General features: G+C 42.0%; 1 protein-coding gene across 2 annotated transcripts; it reads right to left on the minus strand.

Annotated features, from left to right (window-relative positions):
* Positions 1–1,491: 1,491 nt before the first annotated feature.
* ssh2b (slingshot protein phosphatase 2b) lies at positions 1,492–24,430 on the minus strand. Of its 2 annotated transcripts, XM_071505917.1 has the most exons (15): positions 24,188–24,430; positions 17,504–17,547; positions 9,257–9,369; positions 9,067–9,131; positions 8,845–8,966; positions 8,685–8,750; positions 8,526–8,591; positions 8,138–8,332; positions 7,790–7,883; positions 7,512–7,640; positions 7,161–7,207; positions 6,788–6,934; positions 6,424–6,624; positions 5,049–6,099; positions 1,492–4,568 (listed from the first exon to the last, which is right to left on the minus strand). In XM_071505917.1, the coding sequence occupies exons 1-15, from the start codon at positions 24,248–24,250 to the stop codon at positions 3,234–3,236; spliced, it is 3,738 nt and encodes a 1,245-aa protein (XP_071362018.1). In that variant the 5' UTR covers positions 24,251–24,430; the 3' UTR covers positions 1,492–3,233. The 2 variants fall into 2 exon arrangements, with proteins under 2 accessions (XP_071362018.1, XP_071362017.1); XM_071505916.1 differs by lacking the exons at positions 17,504–17,547; positions 24,188–24,430 and adding an exon at positions 11,745–12,195.
* Between the last annotated feature and the right edge of the window lie 773 nt (positions 24,431–25,203).

Raw genomic sequence — 25,203 nt, forward strand, 5'->3', positions numbered from 1 at the left:
GCACACTGAGCTGGGTTCCCTTGTTGTTATCAGTCAAGAAAGAGGCCAGGCTCCTCTTCACATGCACTCACAAAACGGGGTTTTATTGGATCCCTCAGAGATCCCCTGTGACTGGCAAGAAGACAGCAAAGAGGACAAATCAGACGGATGACCTTGCGACATGATTGCTGTGCTTTGCACTGCAGGAAATCTATGCTTAAAGTCTGACATGTGGTGGTGGGCAAATGACTTTATAGCTGCTGCTTCAGGCTTTCACTGTTGACCTGCAGCCAATGACAGGAGTGTTTGACTGGTAAGAACACAATACTGTACCAATATAACAAATGTCACTGTCTATGGGCTTAATGACTCTACTCTTCAGTCAGTTAAGATATTGCACTTTCCACATGAGTATCACATCCACAGCAAGAGGCACATCAGAACAGATTTCTATAAAAGTTGAGCTGTATAAATCCAGTTTGCACTTCTCTGGAGAGAAATATAACGTTTCTCTTCTCTAACTGCGGTTGAAGGTGTTTTGCAAACTTAAGGTTACAGAAAAAAACAATTTCACTCAGCTACTCTGATGCCATTTTATGTATGTTACTGTGGTTTCTGGAGGTACGGTATATATGTATGATGTGTAAACCCACACAACAAACCCTACTGTATATTCTGTTTCAGTCCTGAGAGTTTTACAAACTTTAACTGAAGCTCATGTTGTTGCAGCCACTTTTTTTGGCTAAATAAGAGGATACCTTTTTATGTATACTATCCAATTTATCACAGAAGCAAGAACTTAATTCGTTATCGCTAGATTTAGGTTTCACAATTTATAGATTAACATGAGGCCTTGTCTGCAGTTTGCTACTTAATTTGTTTTCACTAAAATTACTTTCTACTGTTGATAATCTGTTCTGTGGTTGATCTAACTGAGAGAAAGACTCTTGAAGGAGATTTCTATCTGAACTTTTCTTTGGTGATGTTTAAGTACTCTGACCAAACCTTAAACTGAAAACAAAAGCATAGTTTTCCAAGTAAAAGAGAGAACACTCACCTCATAGAATGACGAACCATCACAATGTTGTACAACGCGATGTGGAGGGAAAATGAAGATGAAATAAGGAAGTGTGGGAAATGTACCCCTCTGTCACTGCTACTTGTTAGCAGAATATCATTAAAACAACTAGCCAATTATCAAAAATGACAATTTCAATTACGGATTTATTGAATTAATCGCTAAACATGAAATAATTGTCTGGTTCTAGTGATACAAATGTGAGTATTTGCTGCTTTTATCCATTTAATTTCACTGTAACTGTAACTGTGGAGGGGAAAAAAAGCACTCTGAAGATGAAATTTTCACCATTTAGTCGATAAAATCTAAATAACATCAAAGCCTTTGCTTGAATAATGTTAAAAACTAAACATACTGTCATCTTTGGATTAAACCACTCTTCAGGTACGTGTTGATCTCACATTACTGTAACACAAACTCACAGCAAAACTGACTCTACATAATTTCCATTGTTTAATGGTCACAGTTGAAGCACATGATATAAAAGAATATTTACATTGATAGTTTAAAATAAAGGAGAAAAAAAAAAATCAGTTTTTGACAATACACACACACACACACACACACACACACCCAACAGCTTCGACTACCTAAGCATGCTCCCCAGAAGTAGCAACCACACGTTAAAAACTTAAAATTAAGCCACATTTAAAATTAAAAAGGGAGTAAAGTGCATGTATGACGGACTTCTCTGTACAGACATTTCTGATAGACTGCAGAGAAGCTTCATTGCCAGTCACAGGCACACTCCTAAAAAGTGTACAAAGAGATAACGTTCAATAAAAAATAAAAGAAGAAGAAGAATGAACGCACCCACATGGTAAAGTTGTGCTACACAGTCACACTCACATGGACACAAAGCAGATATAAAAACATGTACAGTTCCTAAATTGTCAACACTCACAATATAGACCTTTACATCCCAAAGAGAACATAGCAGAAGACCCAATCCCCAAACCTAACCTTTCTCCCACGCAGTAACACACACACACACACACACACACAAATAAAAGAAAGAAAAAAAAACATCTTGTCTGAGTGGCATCAGAACTGTGAGAGGACGTGAGAGAGACAAGTTTACTTCAGTTCATCAAGTAGTGGAGTTGACATTGTTTCTGATTGAGACGGACATTCCAGGAACCCAGAGCCTGACGCTTGTGCAGCTCAGATTTGGTTCAGACGTACTGAGGTATTGTGTAGTCAAAACAAACATAAAATGAAACAGCATGCCTCTTCTCTTTGCAGTTTGTTTCCATCAAGCGCTGTACAACTACGCAACCACTTTCAGCTGACGTTCCCGTCACCAGCTCTGGATGCACCTTTCTTTGGGGGATGAAACACTAATCTGCGGCGTCTGTGCTTCGACCTGAGCTTTTGTGCGTTTTCGACGCGCTGCTGTTCGCGCAACCGATGCATAAAAAAAAAAATCAGTGTCAGGACAGCAGAGTTGACTTTGAGTGGTGTTTTTGTGAGTGCATTTCTGTGAAATGGATCAAAGTTTTATCTTTAAATCGCCATTTTTGAGCGTTGGAGAAGCGTGGGTGCTGAATTGATGTCGGGCAGATTCATTTGCCGTCAGATTGTACCAGAAGCACAGCTGCATTGTTCTCTCGGTAGCTACCCCGCACAACTAGCAAATATTGATGAAGAGACGTGAAAGCACGAGAAGAGGGAAAGATAGGCTTCATTCCACCGAACATCAGGTCAGACTATTCAGTCAACGAACAGCGATCAAGTAAATATCAAGTAGACGATGGAGAAACCAGCAATGATGTAACGGCTGAGTGTGTGCAGGCTCAGGCTTATTAACGTTTGAAACAAGTCACCCATAGACATTTGAGTGGTTGCTGCTATTTTTTTTTTTTTGAACGACTTCTTCCAATTTCCCTCAGTTTTTGTTTCAGTTAAACAGAACCTTCATAGCCTCGTCACTGCTCTTGCTCTGAGACAAACATCTGGCATCACAGATTTCACACAGGCCGATCTGCAGGGAGAAACATACAGAAACTACTGAACATTTCCTTTAAGGCAAGAGGCATTGGTGTGTTTTGCTGAGTAAATCCACCGAATGCACTTAATCTTCGTTTCCCACGGGTGCACATCATCCCTGTCTCTCTCTCTCACACTCACACACACACACACTCACACACACACACACACACACACACAGTGAGGGTTACATGGTGTGGTAAAGGGTACTAACAGTTCTTTTCTTAAGCCGCCTCAGGGGGTGAGTCCTGCCATATTGCTGCCTTGTTGTTATAAGTGTCTGCCCAGGTGAATGCAGAGAATCTTGGCTGGAGTTAGCGACTTTTCCTCTCTGCTGATTCTGATTTGATGGTGGAGAGATTCCTGGTGAGGTTTCCCCAGCTTCAGAAAGCCTCTCCGATCCGACCCCGGGGACTTCTGGCTGCTGGCCGGCTGCAGCAGGGGAGTCGTGGACCCGTTGCTTCTTGGACTCTTCGCTAATTGTGTGGACTGGAGGTTGTGCTGAGGGCAGAGATACAGAGGAGCGGCTGAGCTCCCACTCACTCAGGTCATTGGCGAGCAGCTCCAGACAGCCCAGTTTGGCCAGAGAGGCTGACCGCTTCATCAGCGATGGAGGTGTCAGCCCTGCCTGGCGAATCCTGGCTTCCACCTCTCTGACCCTCCTCTGGATGCTGTTAACTCGCTTCTGAGCCGTTCCACCACTGAGGCTGAAAACCTGGTCCACACACCTGGTCTTGCAGGTCCCGCCTGCGCTCACCTGCTGCAGGAAGGCACCCAGCTCGCACAAAGTCTCCCATGTCTCCCTCATGATAACGTCACCGTGGGGTCCCTCTTCGAAGCAGTCCCAGTCTGTGCCTGACTCAAGCTCTGTCACGCCCTCCAGACACAGGAAGTTCACTGAGGCGAAGGGAGAATGGGCAAAGTGGTGGAAAGGAGAAGAGGTAGAGAGCAATCTAGTATCAGCAGGCTGGAATTTGTGTCCTTTTGTGCTTCCGTCATTATTTCCTAGTGCCCCCATCTCAACTACGTCACCATTCTCCCCTTTAACTGGTCCAAACTTCCCATCATCCTCCTCCTGCGCAGTTCTAACTACTGATACTGATGCGTCCTGAAAATCTGACACTGATGCAGGGTGGACGCTGGCCGAATGCCGCTGAGAGCAGGAATTACTGGAATTACCACCAGCGAGGGGCGGTGAAGATGAGGAGGCTGACGGAGGCTCTTGCTCCTGTTTCATTCTTTGCTCCAGCTGTCGTGTGACGCGCCGCACGGACCCCCTCGTCCAGTCACTGTAGAGACAAGCAGGAGCCGCCTCCTCCTCTTCTTTGTTTTTCACTTCCTCTTTTACATTCTTAATCTCCTTCTGTGATGAAACATCTCTGTCCTCTACTTCCTGCCTGGATTTCCTCACCTCCTGGTCCTGAGGGCCCTGAGGCTCTGGTTGGCTGAGAGGGCCGAGAAGTGTCGTCTCTGCGTGTACGGCGGGCTTCAGTCCCGTGACCTGCACAGGGACAGTCATTTCCTACAAAGAAAAGACAGATATATTAAATGATCATTCTGTTTAAGTGCCATATAAAAGTGTTAGTATATCCATAAATTTATTCAGCAGACATTAAAGTAAAGCATTGTGACAGATACGATGTGTGGACCATTCTACCTTCACACCACCAGGTGGTGCCCTGACACTCAAAAACCCAAAAGCCAAACTGTTTGCACCCATAAATAAGTTGAGTCCAAGTCTAACTGCTGGAGGGTAAATACACTTCAAATATCATAAACAATTTTTTTGACAGTCTATATAACATTACATTGATTATCTTACAATAACAGACTTCTCTCCATTGTAAAAACCTGTTTAGAGACCTTCAGAGCACGACAAGAGCCTGAGAGAGGCTTTGAAGAGAGTCTGTGTAGCCCAAAGCTTGGGCACTAATTTGGCTTGCAATGGAAATAAGTGTGCAGTAATTTTTTTAAAAAGTTTTGCTCCAAGCAGTATCCTCACCTTCCTTTTCTCCTCACTGGTGGAGACCTCCTGAAGCAGGGGCGGCTGCTCCTTGGCACAGCTCTTCAGCTGGGGCGACTGCTGCACTGCAGCACAGTGGGTTTTACCATCTTGACTCATTTCCTTGAACTTTTCCCTGGCACTGAAAAAGTTAATGTGATCTGCACTGTTGCCGAACAACACCTCATTGTCTTGTGGAATGGCACTGTGATAGCTGATATAATCACCAGTGGAGGGAGGACTGGCTGCTAAACCGTCCAAGGACAAGCCACACATCTGTTGGTCGCAGTCCTGTGTTCTGACAGGCACTGGTGCAGACAGACACTGGGGTCCAGCGGATTGTGTGCTTGGTATTTGCGTTGTCATTGGCTCTGACGCTGACACCAGCATCGGTTTTGTAACAGGCAGAGAACACAGCAACACCTGTGGTTTGAGAACCTCATCCACGCAGGCTGGAGTTGGGGATGGAGCAGGGGAGAGGGGGAGGTGGTGGAGGGATGGAGGGGGGTGAGGCTGGTCCACCAGCACATTCTGTGCTACAGTAACCATGTCTGTCTTCTGAGGCTCAGGCACCACAGTGGCTGCCCGTGGCTGGGAGAGAGGCAGCAATGAGTGCTCCTCCTCAGCGTCACATAAGCCGTTTGAAAGCGGAGGAGATAACGGAGACACGGAGCCAGCCGAGGATTCAGCACAAGGGGCAACCAGCTGGTTGCTCTGGGCTACAGCAGAATGAGAGGGAGCCTCCAGGCTCCGAGCGTCAGCAACACCGGACAGAGCGGCCAACCCCTCAAAGGATGAAGAGCTGAGCTGATTGGACTGGATGCCAGTATCAGGCTGGCTAGTGGAGTGTGACGCTTTGCCAGTGCTGGTGGAAGTTCCCAGTGATTCCAGCAGTTCTTTCACCGAGGGACCAGGCGTGCCGCTGGCCTGGTTGTGTGGGTCAGAGCGACCCAGGCTGTGAGGTTGGGCGTAGGATTTCGACAGGGGCTCGTGGTGCTCGGACAGGTCGCTGTCAGAGTGAGAGCGCCACAGTTTGTTGTGCCTCTGCTTGCTGCAGGAGAAGGTGACAATCAGGTTGGAGTAAACATGACAACAAAAAAAACAACTGACTTTATTGTCCTCATGCCACTCCTATCCTCTTTATGCAAACATGTAAACATAAACATGCACATACTGTTCATGCCGTTAATTTGTAAGGTCACTGCGCCAACTTTATTGATAAATATGATCAAGCAGTTTCAAGCAGTTTTAGTTAGCCTGTTTTTCTTTCATCCAAATGGTTGGTTTTATTTCATTATCACACAGTGTTTACATCATGCCACACTCAGAAACCCACATGAAAGATACTTGTGTGTATGTGTGTATATGTGGGTACCTGGCCAGCAGTATGCCCTGATACTCCTCCAGCTGTCTCATAAACGAGGGGTTGGGTTTGGTCACAGCTCGACGCTCCTTGACGTAATCAAAGGCTTTGTTCAAATCCCAGCCGTACTCCTTCATGGCGTAGGCGATCACTGTGGCTGCAGAGCGGCTTATACCCATTTTACAGTGCACCAGACACTTGGAGCCAGCTTTCCTGGTGTAGATGTAGAGAATCAAGCATTCAGCATTAGCCTGTCACTGTCAGCTAGAGCAAAGTTCTATAAAAAACAACTGATGAGAAACATAAAGAAAAGGCAAAGACGAAGAAAGATGATTGAGAGGAGAAGACCAGAGCACATGCAGCATCTGAAACTCACTTGGCTCTAGATATAAACTTGTAGGTGTCATTCCAATAGGCGAGCAGGTCAGTGGCCTCCTCGTCATAAACACGGATGTTGTGGTACTCGAACACACCAGGGAAGAAGTTATCAATCTCCCTCGTTACATTCAGGATGTACTGAACCCTGAGTGAGAGGAAAGCAGAGAAGAGGATGAGAGAAGATTGGGTGTGCATGTCACACTGAGCCTGTTTGGATAACAGACTTCAGACCTTAACAATCATTTTGTTAGAATGAAATTCTATGTCCAAAACATTTAATTATTCTTATCAAATAATACTTTATGTTTTCATTGACTTCAATACAGCTTGTACTGTGCAGTGGGTTTTGTTGCTTTTGTTCCTCTCCTTACCCGCTCTTCTGCAACTCCTCCAAATTGGATGCATTCCACTCAGATCCCTGTAGGAAACAAAAGCAATCCTCAGACTTGTTCAGAGCCTCTGACTGAGCTTTTCATAATGCTTAAATCCTGTGGGAAGACATGCCTGATATCCAATGTGCACTCCAAACCAAACAAGAACAAAGCACCTTGTACACAGATAGCCTCATGTACAACCAGTGCTCATGCATTTTACTTAAAAATAAAATTAATGTCTTTCTATATGTGGGTGTTCTTATTTATTAATTTGTGATCTAGCTGTTACAGCAGTTCATCCTGTGGATTTCAGCAGTGGTAGTTCAGACGTGTTCTGGGTGGACCTACCAAAAAGACATGATCAAAGATCTCTGTGGGACTGTCCATCTGGCCCAGAATGACAATCATCTCATTGTCGATGAACTCCTTGAACTCTCGCAGGTTGCATGTCATGTGCATTTCCAGCTCTGTCCGGATCTACAAAGTGCATCGAGCCGGCAAACAGGCAAACATATAAAATCTTTAAACAGTTCATCTAAACCTAAAAGGCAGTTAAAGTGCAAGTTAAATACTAAAAGTAAGTCAAACACGTCTCCCTCTTGAGGCTTTATACATTTCTGACTCACCTCTTTGCAGGTGACATTCTCAAGGTCTTTTTGCATCATGATCTCCCTCAAACTGGTTTTGATCTGACGCTCTGTCAGCTCTCTTTCTGTAGGTCTGCAAAAACACAGTCACATTGAAATATGATAAATGAAAAAGTGCAAATCTCCATTTATGGGGTATTACTCCAAACATACAGTCTGGAGGAGACTTATGACCAAAGTGTAGTATATTACACTCAAATATGCAATGATAATGATTTTAATTTCCACAGTTAATCTTTGCATGTTCACGTCATTAAAATGAACAATAAATAATCATGATCATACCAGCTAGAAAATTACTTAAGAAAGGGGGAGGAAGATACTTACACATCAGAAAAGAGGACAGGCGAATCAGCGCGGTGGGACTGCACGTCCTGCATAGCGTTCCACTCGTTGATGCGCGCCTGGTCGGAGGAGACCCTGCTTTGATAGTAGCTAACCCAGGTGAGGAACAAGCTGCCTGGGAAGTAGTTGTGACAGCGAGCCACCTCACATGCTTTATGGAGGGACTGGAGGGCCGACCTGTGAGGGGGCAAGTGAGAGAAAAAAAATGGAGAAGGAAAGGAGATGAAGGGGAGAGAGTCGCAGATTATGACATAAAAATGTTTTTAAGAAAATGGCACATATTAGATACCAAGATGGACACTTGCTAACAATGTGAGGAAGATATAGATATCCACGTCTACTAACTAGTGTGATTAGTGCAGTGACTCACCACATGGCCTGCACAGAAACAGGCTTGAAAACATGCACTCTGTTGTCAGTTGACACACTGAAACCCCTGGGAGGAGGAAGAAAGGGAGACACCGTTAGCCACCTTAGCATGATGGTGTTGTGATGGGTGTTTGCTCAAGCATGATGCAAGTTTTCTTACCCATCTCCATCCAGATGTATCAGCGTATCGCTCCACAAGGGCAAAACCAAACCTACAGAACATGAACTGGGAGGGGGATAAAAAAAATGTTTTAATTCACAATGTTACAACTTTATGGACAGTATCAAAACAAACAAGCTTGCATATATTACTGTCTCACCTGTCTACAGGACTGAAATCCATTCCCAGCACCACGCTCTCCTCCGTGTCCTGACGACCATTGGTTGAGACCACCACCATGTAGCGGGTGATGTTAGAGTGGGCGCTCTCCAAACGAACCGCCTGGAGCAGGACAAAAAAAAAAAAAAAAAAAAAGACACAGTTGGTTGAAAATCTTAAGACTGAATTTTGTATGTGTGTTTGTGTTATAGTGAGCACCCACCAGTTTGATGTTGTCCTCTGGTCTGAGGAGAGTGAACATGGTTTGTAGGTGCTGCTGGATGTCTCCTTGCAAGATGAGAGTGATAAAACACAACTTTGATTAGTATCAAAAACCGCAGTCATGTGTAAATGACCCCTTAATTACCAAAAGCAGAGCTGATACAGTCAAACATTGTTGTTGAGGACCTCACCTGCATGTTTGCTGCGCAGCTGTGAAAAGCGAGAGGCAGAAGAAGGGGAGGAGCCATTTCCTCGAGGTAAGAAAAGAGCAGCTCCTTTAACTGTCAGGAAACTTTCACTGATGCTGGACAGACAGAGAGAAAAAAAATACAGTGAGTGATAACCATCCATAAATAGTAATAAAATTCATCCCAACAATGAAACACACAACAAAAGGCTCCAACTGAAGCCATTAAAGAAAAAAGCATTAGAGAGCTAAAGGGCAATAAGCCCCCAGCCCTCTGCAAACCTTAAAACAGAAGCTTTTGCGTAAGTGCATTGTTTGTAGAGCTGATACAATTAGATTAATCAATTAGTTTGCTGGCTGAAATATAATCTGCAAATCCTTTGATAATCATTTCAGTTGTTTTTCAAATACATTCCTCATTCCTCTGTTCAGCTTCTCAAACATGAGGATTTTCTGCCTGTTTCCATTGTACATGCTGGGGAAGTCAATTTACTTAATCACACAAAACAAGCAATATAAAGACGTTACCGTGGGCTCTGGGAAATTGGGATGGAAATTTTTCACTATTTTTTTATGATGATTTATAGATTAAACTAATTGTATGTGTCATGAAAACATCTGGGGAATATTGAGTACGAGGGGTTTTGTCATCTCAAAGTTGAAGGTATCTCAATAACAGCGATTTAATCTAATGTTTTCTCAGAAAACACACATGACATCCTGTATAAACATATTATACAAAACAATAACTGAAAGATTTATGGGCCTTTATGAACTGGAGACACTTGATTGTACAGTTTGCAACAGACACCAGCTGGTTCCAATAACGGTTCATAAAATGACAGGAGGCACAACAGACTGAGACATATTGAGTTACGGAGGGGAAAGAACAGATTTTCCACCCAGATCACCACTTCTCTTTTTCACATGAACTCACCCACAGTTTTGAATCTTTGTATTCTACAGGCAATTACAACTTCACTGGCTTTGGCTGAGACTTTCATCCTTTCAGGCACAAAACTAAACAACTACCTGGCATGAAATTGGCAACTGCAGCTAAGCTACTTGACGACACCACTCTGAACAATAGAGTTATGTAAGAGACTTAAGATGCTCAACGCATTCCTTTGATTTTAACACTGCTCTGACGTTTTTTGAATCACAGACAAAATCGTAGAAACAACTAAAAATGCCCAATGTCGAACAAAAGGGATTAAGTTGACGCCACAGTGGAAGCTTCAATGTGTTTTGTACCAATGGATCCATATTTGTCACTATGTACTGAGGGAAATGATCAACACAGGCCAAGGCTCAGAGACCGGTTTTTGACACCTTTTCATGTGACGGTGAAAGAGGAGAGAGACACAGTCAAAGCAGATAAACCTGGAATGGACAGAAGCAATTACAAAAGTGATAATTAAGCAATCCACAGCTGGAAAATGGATGTTAGAGATCCGTGACATCTACAGATTTGTTGTTACAAATTTACAGTCGTGACCCACATTGTACTAATAATATGATTCCTTAATAATGAAATTTAAAATATATATCACGTGAAACTGGATCTAGGGCACACAGCGTGAATATCAGCAAGCATAGTTGCCCCCCAGAGAAACTCTCTGCTTTCAAGTGAAAAAACCTTGTCTTCCTCCCCAGCAACAGGGACTGTGCTCACAAGATAAACTGGCAAAATGACAAAACTGGACAGAAATTGTGAAAACCACCTACTACCCATGTGTCATTTAGAAATATATAAAGAACACAAATAGATTTTCCTGTGAGAGAGGCGGAGGGCTGAGTTCGCAGAGGTGTAAATGCACACAAACACTAGACAGATGTAAACACGAGTGTGAGTTGATCAAACACATAAATTGCCAGTGTCATCCCCAGCTTTTTGTCCTCTAAAGACATCCGGCTGTCAAGATTAATCACATCGCTTTTATTCATGAACAATCTGTCTCAGGCACACGGTGTGCCTTTCTGCTGTGCCCCCTCAAGACGCATTTCAGGAACATCTAAAATAAAAAAAATTAAAAATAAATAAAGATGGGTGGAGGGGAGTGTGTGTGAGCAGATGAGCATGGCATCTGGCAGACATTTCACAAGGAGCAAAGGGAAGGAAATCTCCTCTTCCAGCCATTGACCCTGCTGTCATATCCTTCCCATTGAGTCATCATGGGAAAACCACATGCCTTTGTCATACCAGACCACCATCACCAGATACTGGACAGAGCAGTAAATGAGAATATGAACTGTGTCAAAACAGGATATATAGGGATTTTCCAAGAAAGCTTCCAGTCAGAAAAATGTGTCCAACCATTCCATGATACACAAACTGAATTAAGGTTTTAGCAGACTACATTAGACCTCACTAATAAGGCTGTGAGAAATAACCTAAAGATTTTACTGTAAATCTCTGTTAAATACTTCTGAGATTTAAAAAAAGAAAAGAAAAGCCCGAGGCTCTGAACACAGTGTCCTCTTAAACTTACAGCTGATAAATTTCCCCTTGAGAGATCACGGAGTTGTCGGTGAAGTGCGGTCTCATCTTCACCCCGCAGCACACGCAGAAGCAGCCGGCTGACGAGCTCCGTGGCGCGGTCACAACACCGGGGGGCATCGCTGCTCCGGTGGCGGGGGCAGGGCGCACAGACGCGGGCTGTGGTCACCGACAGTCGCTGCTGTGGTGTGGAGGCGATCGCTCCGCACGACCGAGGTAGTTTCGAAAAAAACGCAGAAGCTCTGCTGGAGGGTCTCACTTTCTGCTTTTAATGGACATTAATGGTCACCGCGGATTTAGGGAAATTATCCGTCAACACGATGTAAAAACAGATCATTTAAAGATCTTGATGATATTATTACATATTTGAACACATGCTGATGAGGAGCAGGTGCCCATAACATCTGCTGGGAGGCAGCGCTTCATGGTCTGCAGCAGGATGCGGTAAATCCTGCCGCTGAAGGGGGAGGAGACACTCATGGTCCAATGGGTGGAAACAGCCGTCTGTCGAGGGCGGTATGAGGGATTATTAGTGCCACAGCCAGGGCTGGTTCAGGGTCAGCATTGGTTAAGCTGAACATATTCTTTTGAAAAGTTATAAACAAATGACTGCGGAGAACTGTTTCTGATGCGGTACCTGGTAAAATACTGGCCGCAAACTGTGCCCTGACCCTGGTGCAAAAAACTTGTTGGGCCCTTACCAACTCCATTGCTCCATTTGATTAATAATGTAAGTAAGTTGGACGTGAATATGAATTTTTACTAGTTCTCTTTTTTGGAATATAATTATAAGAATCTTTCACAATTATCTTATACACTGAAGAATGAATTGATCAATAAAGAAAATAAGTGTCAGATGTATTTAGAGTGAAAATAATTGTTGGTTGCAGCTTTACAGTTTTCCTATGATGGACTAAATCTACCTAGCCAAAAGTTTTTTGTGTGTTTATTAGTTGATAAACGAGAAACTTACGAGAGTTAACTTAACGAGAACTAGATTCTGATCCTCATAAAAGGACTCTCTTGTGCTTCAGCTCATTCATTTGCACCATATCAATAAAATGCCAGAGTGCTTATTCGGGTCTACTCATTTAGAAGTGGCCCTTCGATCAGTTTGTAGATTGTAGATTTGTAGATGATCCTCTTCAAAGCCAGGGCTGAAAATTATATAGACTTTTCAGGGGCCCAAACTCAATATTCTATATATATTCTATATCTGGGGAACTCAAATATTCAGAGTTGTGCAATTGTTGTATAATTCACTTAATTCATTTTCCTTTTTTGTGGCATTTATACATGAGACCACAGCTTTCCAGACTGATTCAAATGAAACCATTTAAAAAGGAAAAAGCATCTGATACTGAAAATGACTAATTTGATGTTCAGTTCAGCTTAATGAACATCAACTACACAACCAGTCATGGTTTTCGCTTCCTCCTTTCCAGACTGATTCAAATGAAACCATTTAAAAAGGAAAAAGCATCTGATACTGAAAATGACTAATCTGATGTTCAGTTCAGCTTAATGAACATCAACTGCACAACCAGTCATGGTTTTCACTTCCTCAACGGACAGTTGTCCGGAGAGGGTTTGCTGGTTATGGACTATTGCAATTTTTGTCAATGGCACGTCACAATTTTCTCTCTCTTCATGGTGTCAACACTATCAGGAACCTCGCAACTTAACATCCATGACAACACTTATTCTGATTAAGCATCAATTACTCCACATACCCACAGGGACATCCTCTGGAGAGTGTGGGCCACGCACTGATCACAGTTGTGTTGTCTGAACCCTGCTGCCGGAGGAAGGGTGACAAAGTTGTGTAACCATCTCTAGGACTGTAGCCTTTAGGGAAAATTCTCACCGGGGTCAGCGAAACCTGACACCTAATGTGCTTCCAGCAACAGCAAAACAACAACAACGGAAAAAGGATTGAGAAATCAAAAAGGAGACTTCAGACAACCCGTGAGGAGAAACTTGACCTCAGACTTGGTTACGCTGCTTGTTGATTCCTCGTGGTTTCAATTTATAGGATAGATTACAAACTGAGGGTAAATGTGTGGCCACCACCTGACTCCCAATACATATCACAGGGTAAACAACAACTGGAGTGTGTTTTTCTTTCAGATCCATCTCTGACCTGTGTAATACTGAAGTGTTTATGTGCTGTGTGTGTTTTTTGTATATGTTTTTTTTTTTTAATCCTCCTTGGTCAAGCAGCCAGGAGGCATGGATTCAGTTGTAAGATGAAGAGGGTTTATCTGCTCCATGGTGTTACAGGCTCTGACTTCTCAGTGATCTTTACAAGCAGATTGTTTCTTTATCAGTCCTTTGAGTCACAGGTGGTTTAATATATCAAGGTGTGTAGATTAGATGATGTAGCACTACTGCCAAGTATTAAGTGGGGACATTGAAGGGGGCATACTGTAAATGTTTGAAGCAGAAAAAACTTGCACTAATTAGACTTCATTACTGATTAGCGACTTTCATCGCTGACTGGTGCCCAATCCAAACCTCAGCTTTATGCTCAGCTCCTTTCTTGGCATTAGGCTGCTTTCTCCTTCTCTGACAGACTTTCATCTCACATTAACCTCAGAAAATCTCTTCCTGCTCCCTGTCTGGTTTTATCCATTATGGAAATATTTGTTACATCATTTGTAAAAAAGTATTGTAGGTCTAGTCAGGAACCATCATGGGCCACATTCCTGTCCCCGTGGCCCCTGGACTCTCAGCAACACAACATGTTTATGTGAGTGTTTTTGGACCCATCTCTCAGGTACTGGTCTCTCATTTGTCTGCTGAAAGTCACACCGTCCAATGACAAGCAGTAAAGGGCAGCATGTGAATGTTACATGCTGACAGACACCGGACACTCCTCTGTTGCTCTTATGTCTCCATGTACACGCACACACAGTCACCTTGGGGATCACATCACACATATAATACAGTACAACCAAGGCCTTTCAGTATCTCCTTTACCTATCGATTTGAAGCAGACGCACACATTCTTGTCTTACGTTAGCCATGAGGACACTCACTGGAAAAAATGCATTCCCTAGCCCCTAACCCTAACATGCCTAACCCTAACCCTTACCCTAAACCTAATTCTAACCTGAACTCTAAAACCAAATCTTAAGTCTTAAACTGCTAAAGCACCCCTGCAAGATTTGTCACAGAGGCTTAGAGGCACAAATATAAACTGGAAGGCAAATGGAAATGTGTAGAAAAAACACACTCACAGTTATAAAAAACACCCTTCACTTTAAGTGCGAAAATAAATTGCTCTTCCTCCCTCTGATTTCCCTTTTTGTAGGTACGTCAGTGATGTCGCTGCTTTGGCTGATGTCACTGTCCTGCTGATGTCAGTGACTTTAATCAGCGGGACTGCAGTGGGCCGTGTTTACGCAGAGAGAGACACAGCATCACCCCAGCTTTATTCCAGTCTGAATGAACGTGGCTACCTGTGTCAGAGATGAGCCCTGCTGCAGCTGCTGACGTCTGTGGCACGGCAGGCAGCCTCACAGACGTCAGCAGTGCCTGTGAAAAAAGGAAAAACCTGCTTCCAAGATTTTGGGAACATTAATTCACTTCTAGTTCGAGTTGTTTTTGCCTCGTAGCAAACACACCTTTGATCATCGGGGTGTGAATACACTACGCTGCAGCTTGGACTCAAAGACAGTCCCCCCCCCCCCTCCTTTGTTAACTCTTCATTTATCTCTTGCTTTATGTTTACTATGTGTCTAAAAGTGCCTGCATCTTTTCTCTTCCTGTGAAACACAAAAACATATTTGATAACTCATCATGAACCTGGGGGTTGCTTCATAAATGTGTGCAATCAGATGGGATTTGTAATGAGAAGCTAATCCCACCCCTCACATTAAACTGCACTTGACTATTAGCTAGTGTAGGTAGTTAGCAGAGCAATATCATATCAGGAGGTATATGTTTGGATTATAGCTGGTAGGGGGGGGCGTGTGGGGAAACAGTCGTCTATATCTTTCCACAAATCACAGTATTCACTCAACCACACCTTTTATTTTGAGCGAACTAATCACATCTGTATGGTTTGATTTGATTGAACCCTGCCCACATAGTTTCTCTTATTCTTTGAAGTATGTCACAATACAGAAGCTACTTGCATTTCACTCTAACGTGAAAATCGATGCATGAAAATGTACTGAGAGAAACAGACGACACTGAGAGAACTCATGCCTTTTCTGTAGTGCATCACCAGCAGACACAGCGTATTGTCCATATAAGCTGACCGATGGCTTTTCGAGTGATGCATGAAATCGGGAATTGTGGAGGTTAGACAATTGCTGGACAACAAATGTGATTATTTTATTAGATAAGGTACAAGTGCTTTTCTCTTGTGATGCTGCCATATCAGCAGATGGTGAAGCCCCCAGACAAGAAAAAATAAAATTTGCTTAATGATTGTGAGGAACAAAGCTGAAATTCATCACTGTCTGCATCATTGGTGGCAACTGCACTAAGGTGTCAAAGCATGTGTTGCTGCACTTTGGACGTCTCGCATCATTGTTGTGTATGAACAGCTGTCTGGTTAGGTGACTCACTATAACACAAACCCTACTAGGTAATAGCTTGAAATCAAGTTTCATACTAAAATAGTTGTGAGCTACCACCAAGGGCAATAAGATTGACTGGCAGCACACAGAGGTTTGCAGCTATTCTTACAAGGCTCAGCTCCACACTAGTGACTTGATGTCCATATATGTGCTCCTTGTCATGTCATGTCCTTTCAAGCAACATGGTCATGGTGTTACATATCCCATAATTGGGTGTAACAGCATGCCTTCAAATCAGGCATAAAGGGACCTGTGGTTTCCTCTGAAAGTGTCACAGATGTGGGTGTATGAGAGGTGAGCATTAAGGTCAATGGTCAAATTATCTTAGGACTTCAAAACAAGATACTGCAAATAATATTAGTTTACAAACTACTGTAAATCAAAATGACGTCTGATCCCATCTCTGTGTACACACACACACACACACACACACACACACACACTGCCCTGCTATGTGAATATAGATTTCACTCCCAGCTGCACAAATACAGACAGTCCTCTCAGTTGGGTGGCACACAGCTCCAGTGACCAGACACAGAGGCTCTCTAACTTTGGGAGTGGCCACCAATCAAACCCTGGATCAGCACTGCAGCTCCCCTGACCCACATACCCAGAGCTGACTCACAGGGGGCCTACTGCCCTCTAATGGACAGTCAGCAAACCACAGTTAATTATCTGATACATGAGAGGATTTCTGGATTTCATCTGTTATCTAAAGGACCAAATAAAACAATGGTGAAAGTAAGAGTGTTACTGCAGCTGAGGTTCTTGGTATCACAAGCATCTAGAACAAATAAACTTGCCGATCGCTGGCAGACTATAACCTGTTGCAAACGTGGTTGAGTAAAACAGGATAAACCAGATTGTCAACTCCAGTTCAATGCCCAAGGCAACAAGGGACAGCACAGGACTGTGACACTACAATACCACAGCAGCTCTTTGTCAAGTCACAACAGTAAAAGAAAAAAAAAGTCCTGCAGGCCCCAACACATGTAATAAATAATCATCAGGTAAAGTCTATTTCCTTTTTCCAGTCAGGTCAGGTCGGGTCAAGGGTCAGTGGCAACCAAATCACATCCCCTGTGTTTTAATTTAGGGCTGAGGTCACAAAGGAGAAAGATGAGAACACTTAGCTGCACAATATCCGTCAATATCTTACCTCCTCGGCTGAGAGCGGCGGTCATCCTCCCCACTACCCGACTCCTAGAGAGAGAGAGAGAGAGAGAGAGAGAGAGAGAGAGAGAGAGAGAGAGAATTACATTTAATAACGTGGAAGTTCAGAGCAACATTAGCCAGTTAATAACTGAGCTAGAGACAGACAGAGACACAACATAAGATTTAAACCCACAGATATGAATGTTAATGTATTACAACAACTGCTGCAAAGATGAGTCAATTAATCAATTAGGCGATCAAAAGAAAATTAATCTGCAACTACTTCGAGAGCAGATTAATCCTTAAATTATTTTTAAAGTAGAAATTGGGTTTTGGACTGTTGGTTGGATAAAACAAGACATTTAATGTCATTGTTGCACTGATATTGTAATGGGTATTTTTCACTGATTTCTGGTATTTAATGGCCCAAATCAAGTAAATGAATTAATCAAGAAACTAATTAATTAAAAAAAAATAATGGGCAAAATAACTGATAATGAAAATAATCATTAGCTGCAACACAAAATTCCTCATACATGCAAAATCTCCATCCTAGACTGTGAAACCTGTACTTCTGATTTGTGACAAATTTGAATTTCATTCTTTATGATTCATTTAGATCCCCTCATTATGTTATTTATATCAGTGTTACTATGTTAAACCACCCCTTATCGGCAATGTAAAATTTTTCTCTTTTTAATGCTCTAATTTTGATCTCACAGTATTCAGTTAATAAAAAAAAAAAAAAAAAAAAGGATTCTGTAACTTGTTTTGCAAAAGTGCAATTTTATTTAAGCAAGTAGTGAGAGAAAAGTAGTGAGAGAAAATGTAAAGGAATTAAACCCCACTGTCCTTTGTTGGCTAAAACAAAGAGTATCTTGTTTATTTCAATATTCACACAAACACACACACACACATATACACTAAATGTGCATCCAGCGCAGTGTTCAGTACTGGCTGAGCAGAGAGCAGCAGTGCAGAGAGACAGCAGGGAGAGCAGAGTTCAGCTTCTACTCAATTTACACACTCTCCAGGAAAATGACCTCAGTCTGTTTTTAAGGTGTGGCCAGTCAGAGAAAAACATATCCACACACACACACACACACACACACACACACACACACAAAAAGAAAGTCGATGAGGAAGAGAGACAAAGAGAAAAACCAAAATCAGCAACTTATGGAATATTACCCTTTGCTGAATGGGAAGCTAAGGATTAGTGTCAGATAAACACCTGGCACTTATCTTGTAATGGCCAGTACTTATCTTGTTTACACTGTATGTGGTCTTAGCTGGCCTTAACAAAATTACAAAACCATTAACAGCTTCATAAAGGGAAGAAATGGATTACAGGTTGATGATAGGCCATGCTGAGCACAGAACTCATGCAGGGCTACCTCAGTGTGTTTGCACTGACTGACGCTGAGTGATATGGAGGAAAAATCATATCAGTGTTTTTTCCTATCTGAGAAAGCACGACCATTCTTGATATGGCCAATGCAAATTGTGCGCAGTGTATCTGTGTATTTAATTTTCAGTGCAAGTATAAGGTAGTAAGGAACTGGTAGGTTGCGGCCTCGGTATTTATGGAGGAAAAAAAGGGAAGGGTCTGGCAGAAGTAACTGCTGGGTCTTGTGACACTGTTGTAGATGCAGCTCAATGTAATATGTGCAATGGGACATCCTCATCCCGTCTCAGTCGCTGTATCCAAAGCAGGTGACCAGTGTGGGTTCTCAGGTGCAAGAAATATTTAAAACAGATCCTGTGGACTGCTGAACACCTCATGTAAAGTATGTGAGCTGAGTGTATGGTTGCAACCTGCTTAGCACCAAATGCTGGGATGTTGTGTACTTGGAAGATCTTTTAAAGACAATAACTTTTAAACGCTTTAGTTATGTTGAGTTATATGCACTTCATTGTGAATTCAAATCATAATGAGTAAGTTTCAAATGAATACAAAGCACATGATTGTAAACGTGAGGCAACAATGAGAATGAGTAAGTCAATATCATTCAGAAAAAAAAGTATGAATTAGTTTGTAAACGAATAAAAGCCTCTGCCAAATGAGTAAGACTACATATTTATGATTTTTTTGTTCTCCTGATTCGACAAACTTTCAGCTGTTGTTCCATGTTGATGTGCCCTACTTTGTGACATATCAACCAACCTTTGTTTACTTGGGAAAACACGCAAAGGTTTTGGATATATGAAAATGTGAGAGGACTTTTCCAAAGCTTATGGAAATGTTTAGCCTGAACATGCAGGCCGGGCTGGGTTGTGCAGGACTAGAGACGAGTCTGTGCTGCACTGGGAGTCACATGTTACAGCATCTAGAGTGACCAAGTTAAAACTAACAAGGCTTCTCCCCTAAAGGCTAAATAAATGTGTCCGAGTGTGTATAGCAGAGTATGTGTGTTTTCAATAAAAACACCCTTATTGTGAAGCACACACACCACTGAGTCTGGTTCAACATAAGGTTCAAGTAAAAATGGTAGGGGGAGAAGAAAAAAAAAAAAAAAAGCCAGCAGACATTTCATGCAAAACTTTACACGAGACTCCACACGCACATACACACACACACACATCACATGACGAAGACACAGGAAACCAGACATGTGTCTGTGCAATGCGTTATCACTGTTTGTGTGCGGGTTGCAACTTGAAAGCATATTTCCACAAGAAAATGCTCCACATCCTTCACCACCCCTGCCTGCCTCACCTTGCTAAATTACACATATGCATATCTTCTTCCTCTGCTTTTACAGCTCACACTCCTGTTGTGATGAAAGACTGTGGCTCACTACCACATCCTCAACTGATAGAGACTGGAACTATACACTAAGCTGCTTTGACCCTCACACTTCTTGCAAATAATTGCTCAATGTCACAATGTAACAGTTTTTTGTTTCATTAACTCTTGTGAATATTTTGAGTCATTCTGAATGACAGTCAGGACAAATTACATAGTGAGACAGTTATTATTATACTCACACAACCTGTTTTACTCTGAGAATATACAAAGTATGAAGGACAGGATTGTTTTCAAGGCCACAATACCCAGAGTTTGTGACCGACATTCTTGGTATTTAAAAAAAAACAAACAAAAAAAACTGAATGCAGCTTGTGATTTGGGACACACCTGAGGGTAGAGGGTAACAAACTTTCAAACACAAATTCTAACCTACTACTGGGTCCAGATGGCAATTGCCATTTGGCCATTGATTCTGCTGTTGGGTTAAACAGCACAGTATACTTTAAAGACATACTTTAAAGACATACAGCAATATGCATTTGTCAACCATCAAAGATTTTGCTGTAATGTTTATATATACTTACCATAGCATGATACCCATCCCTTGGTCATTTTAGGCCATTTTGGGCAAAGTTGCTAATTAATGAGCAAGTCTGCTTTATGACAATGCTGGATTATTATTAATTTATACATCAATATGATGCAAAACTTCTATTTGTCAGGTATTAAAGTCACTCAGTTAGCAAAAACAGACATTGCAGTCTGGTTTTTCTAGAGTCTGACCGCTGCAGAGCAGAATGGAGTCTGTGTCTGTGGATCTGTGTCTTCATGGTCAGATGCTCATTTTCATGTGTAATACATTACTTTAATAATAATAAACCATGCCCCCTCATTTCTCTTTTTGTGTAGCATAGCAGTCATGTCAGTTGTTGCTACAGCCCGTTGACAAATTGAATTTTACTTTAATTTGTGAAACAGCCAGTAAGACAGCGCCAGCAAGTAAATAAACAACTCCATCATTTTCTCCCTTGTCAGTACAGCGCTGACAGCCACTATAAAACACATGTTTGCAGTTCATGTGTGGCTAAATTAATTAGCCACAAAGCTAGCTAATATTACAGAAGTGGAAGACAGCTGATGATCCAATAACATTTATCATTATACTCATTCTGCCTTAATGACACAATGGTAAATTTATCTGAGAATCACGTACAGTTACAGTTGCGGTATTGGAAACCTGATTTTCACTGGTCTTCACTTAAAGATGTCTCAAACATGTAAAGCTGAGACTTTTCAGGATTAACACCAACCCCCTTATCTAAGGTCTGACCATCACATTTCAAAACACAAAGCTAAAACTGGTGATGTTAAAAAGATTATCAGACCAGCCACCCTTCAATAACCAAATGTAAGGGATTATTATCAGAAATCTTTAAATTATCTGTTTCCATTAAAAACAAATGAACATGGGCTGATACATCATTATCAGATTTTGTAAACTCTCAAAAATCTAAATTTGCATCGGTCTTAAAAATCCTGCATCTGCTATTTCATACATATATAAACACAATATTACATTATTTATAAGCATTACAATTTAACGTTAGACAAAAATCTTGATATTGGAACTTATCTGTATTAACATAACAGTTACATCCAGGTAAATAAAGCATATCATCATTTATCACTTAATCTCAAACCCCTCTCTGACGAAGAACGAGATGACTGAAGACACTCGGTAATGCACAAAGCATATTGCAACTCACACAGGAAACGTATGATGCTGTGTGAACCAGACAGCGAAAAACGTCTGAATGGGAAACAGAGTGTAAACTTGTACTGTATATCACTTCCTCACTCTCTTGCTGATTGTCTGGTGGAGATCCCTGCTTCTGTAGAAACAAGATGAACGCAGAGAACAGCAACAGGAAAACCACCTACTCCTTCCCTTGCCTTGCCTTCAGCACACACACATACACACACTTGTTTTTCCATCACTTCAGAACACATTACACTGTCTTACATTCATTTCCTGGAGATTTACCCCTAACCCCAACCATAGAGCTGAGTGATAAAACTATCTTGATCATGAAAAACATCTGCACAGCACCAGTGATAAACAGATAAGTAACTTATAATATTTGGATCTGTTCTGCAATTGGATCAATCTTCATTCTAGCTTTTTTAGTTGACACTTGTAGGGCCAAAACCAGGGGGAAAAAAAAAAACACACACACACACACACACACACACACACACACACACACACACACACACACACACACGAAAATGTAATAAATGAGCGACTGTGAGGAGAGTCAGACAAGATGAGGAAATTGTTGTGAAGAGAGGTCACACAACATCAGTGATTTGGAAATGGTTTGGATTTCTACAGCTGGATAAACAGCAGAGTGATATCCGTTGCAAGCTATGCAGGTGACCTGTGAAGACGAAGACAGGAGACACAACAAACCTTCTCTGCCATTTGAAAAGGTAGCATCATCCCACAGAGGATTCAATAAGACTGCAATCCAAAGAAGCACTAGTGCTAGTTATGACAGTTTAATGTTGGCTCAAATCCCAGCAGCTGTCGCTCTTGTCATTACCCCACATGATAAGTATATTTTAAAAAAGGATATTTATTTAAACAGCGCATAGGAGGAAACACAACTTGTAGCGCAAGTGTGGAATAGTCACTATGTGTAGTGTAACATGTTGATCTTTTGTGGGATGTTTATCTAAAAGCACTGTCACCGTTGTGTTTTTGTGGTGAGAAAGTTATACCACGTTGGTTGTACAGAGCATCAAGTTATTGATTGATTACAAAATAAATAATCATTTAGAACCATAACAAATCTTTGAAGAACTTCAAATTTTTAAAAAAAAAAGGTACCTTGAGGAGTTATCTCGTTTACATTCAGTTTCCTCACTAAAACATATTGTGTGAATCCTTTAGGTCTAACAAACATGCTGAATGCGTTTCCCTCCTTATGAATGGTAGAAATGTTTGTGGATAATTGTGGATAATTATCTATTTCGATATATATGAAAATAATTTGAGAATAATTCATAATAATGTTTGGCCTACTACCCAGCTATACCATAAACATTACTTTGCCTAACCCTTACCAAAACCTTACACCAAGTCTTCACCCTAAAATCTAATGATTTTGCCTACAGTATGGGGGCTAGCTTTGTGTCCCCAGAAGGATGTGGAGTCCCCACAATGACAGTGTTAAAAGATCTTTGTCCCCGCAACATGAGTTAAGCTACACACAGATGAAGAGACAGGAAGAGACACATGCAGATAAGGACACACAGAAAGACACGTCCACAACCTTGTTTACAAACTGGGAGCACATAACAATAGTGCAAGAGCTAATACCTGCATTCATGCGTGTCACAAGGCACTCATTGTGAGCGGAAGTGCGTGAAATATTTGTTGGTAAAAACTACTTTCTTGGTTAAAACGCTTTCACAAAAACTACAATTTGTTGTCACATGAACGAACAGGGACCAATTTTTAATCCACTATCGATGAAAGTGTAGTTTCTCTTCAGTCTTATGTACTGAACCTTAAAACTGGCGGAATAGAGGAATCATGTCAACGGTGGAGAACAATAAAAGCAAAAAAAGGAAACTCTTCTTTGCTTCTAAGCTAACGCTGCTAGCGGTGCTATATTTTAAAACAGCGGAAACAAAGCCTTTTGAAGCAGGTTAACTTAGCAGCGACTGATACTATAACAGAAAAATGATGAGCAGCTATATTTCACGCATGCGCAGGAGTACAAAGGCAAGGCACTTTATGACAGTCAGCAGCCGATAAAAAGACAGCGGAAATGAAGCCTCGAATCGCTTTCGACAGCACAGAGATTTGGGTTTGGAAGTGGTGATGGCAGCGAAAGTAGAGACGGGTTCAATAAAGGCGGCTCTTACCGAAACGCAGGGGCTGGAGCTGGTGCTGGGGGTCGGTGAACGCTGCACGGTAACCAGCGCCATTCAGCGACTGGGAAGCGGACACCTGAGAGAAAGCGACACCGGCGAGACGAGCATAATTGTTCAGAGGGAGAGAAAACCCAGCCGAACCCGGGTTGTCGGTGCTCTCTCGTTTCCCCTCTCTCTTTCTCTCTGATCGTAGACTATTTGACTACTCCCCGGCTGTTTCCTCTGTCAGCGCCACCTGCGCATGCGCAACTACCCTGAGCTTGTCAATCCCGATTAACCGTATGTGTGCTGGACATAAACAAAGCAGCTGTGAGTAGTGTCTGTCAATCAAACAATAGGCCTGCTGCTGCTGCTGTGTAATATTGAATTATATTAGAAAATTAATAAGTAAGCAAACCAGAAAATGTACGTGCTAAAGATTCCTCTTGAATTTTACTTCTATAAAATTAGGGGACTCGCAAAACAAATGTGAAAAAGAATGGTCAAAATAGATTCAGCAAATGCTGAAATATTCTGAATGTTCTTCCTTTTAATCTGGATCCTACTTTACCCTTGGAAGGATTACGAAACAAGCCAATCAGGCACAGGCCCAAAGGCCCAAACGGTCAACGGGCCCAAGACATTTCCTGTTGGAAAGTTAGTCAAACAACTACAAGCAGATGCAAAATGATCACAAAAAGATGCAAAAGTTGAAAGAATTTCAAAGAGTTGTGAAAGGACTAAAAAGAGACTCAAAGAACCACATAGAGGCTCAAAAGGACCAGAAACAGACAAAAAACTAGAGACACAGAGACTTATAACAACCACAGAGAGACTCCAACCATAGAACCATAGAAAGACACAAAACAACCACAGAGACCACAAGACATCGATAAAGAGTCACCAAACACATCGACATCTTCTGTCATAAATCCGTGTCTCTTTCAGCTTGGGTGATTTACTTCTGTGTTGGAAGGTTGGGGGTCATTAATGTGTCCGTGCTCAGGGGCCCATTGTCTCATAAAACA

Source organism: Trachinotus anak, unplaced genomic scaffold (assembly GCF_046630095.1).
Source record: "Trachinotus anak isolate AG129_WGS33_773 ecotype Australia unplaced genomic scaffold, CSIRO_AGI_Tana_v1 ptg000020l, whole genome shotgun sequence".
Lineage (NCBI taxonomy): Eukaryota > Metazoa > Chordata > Actinopteri > Carangiformes > Carangidae > Trachinotus > Trachinotus anak.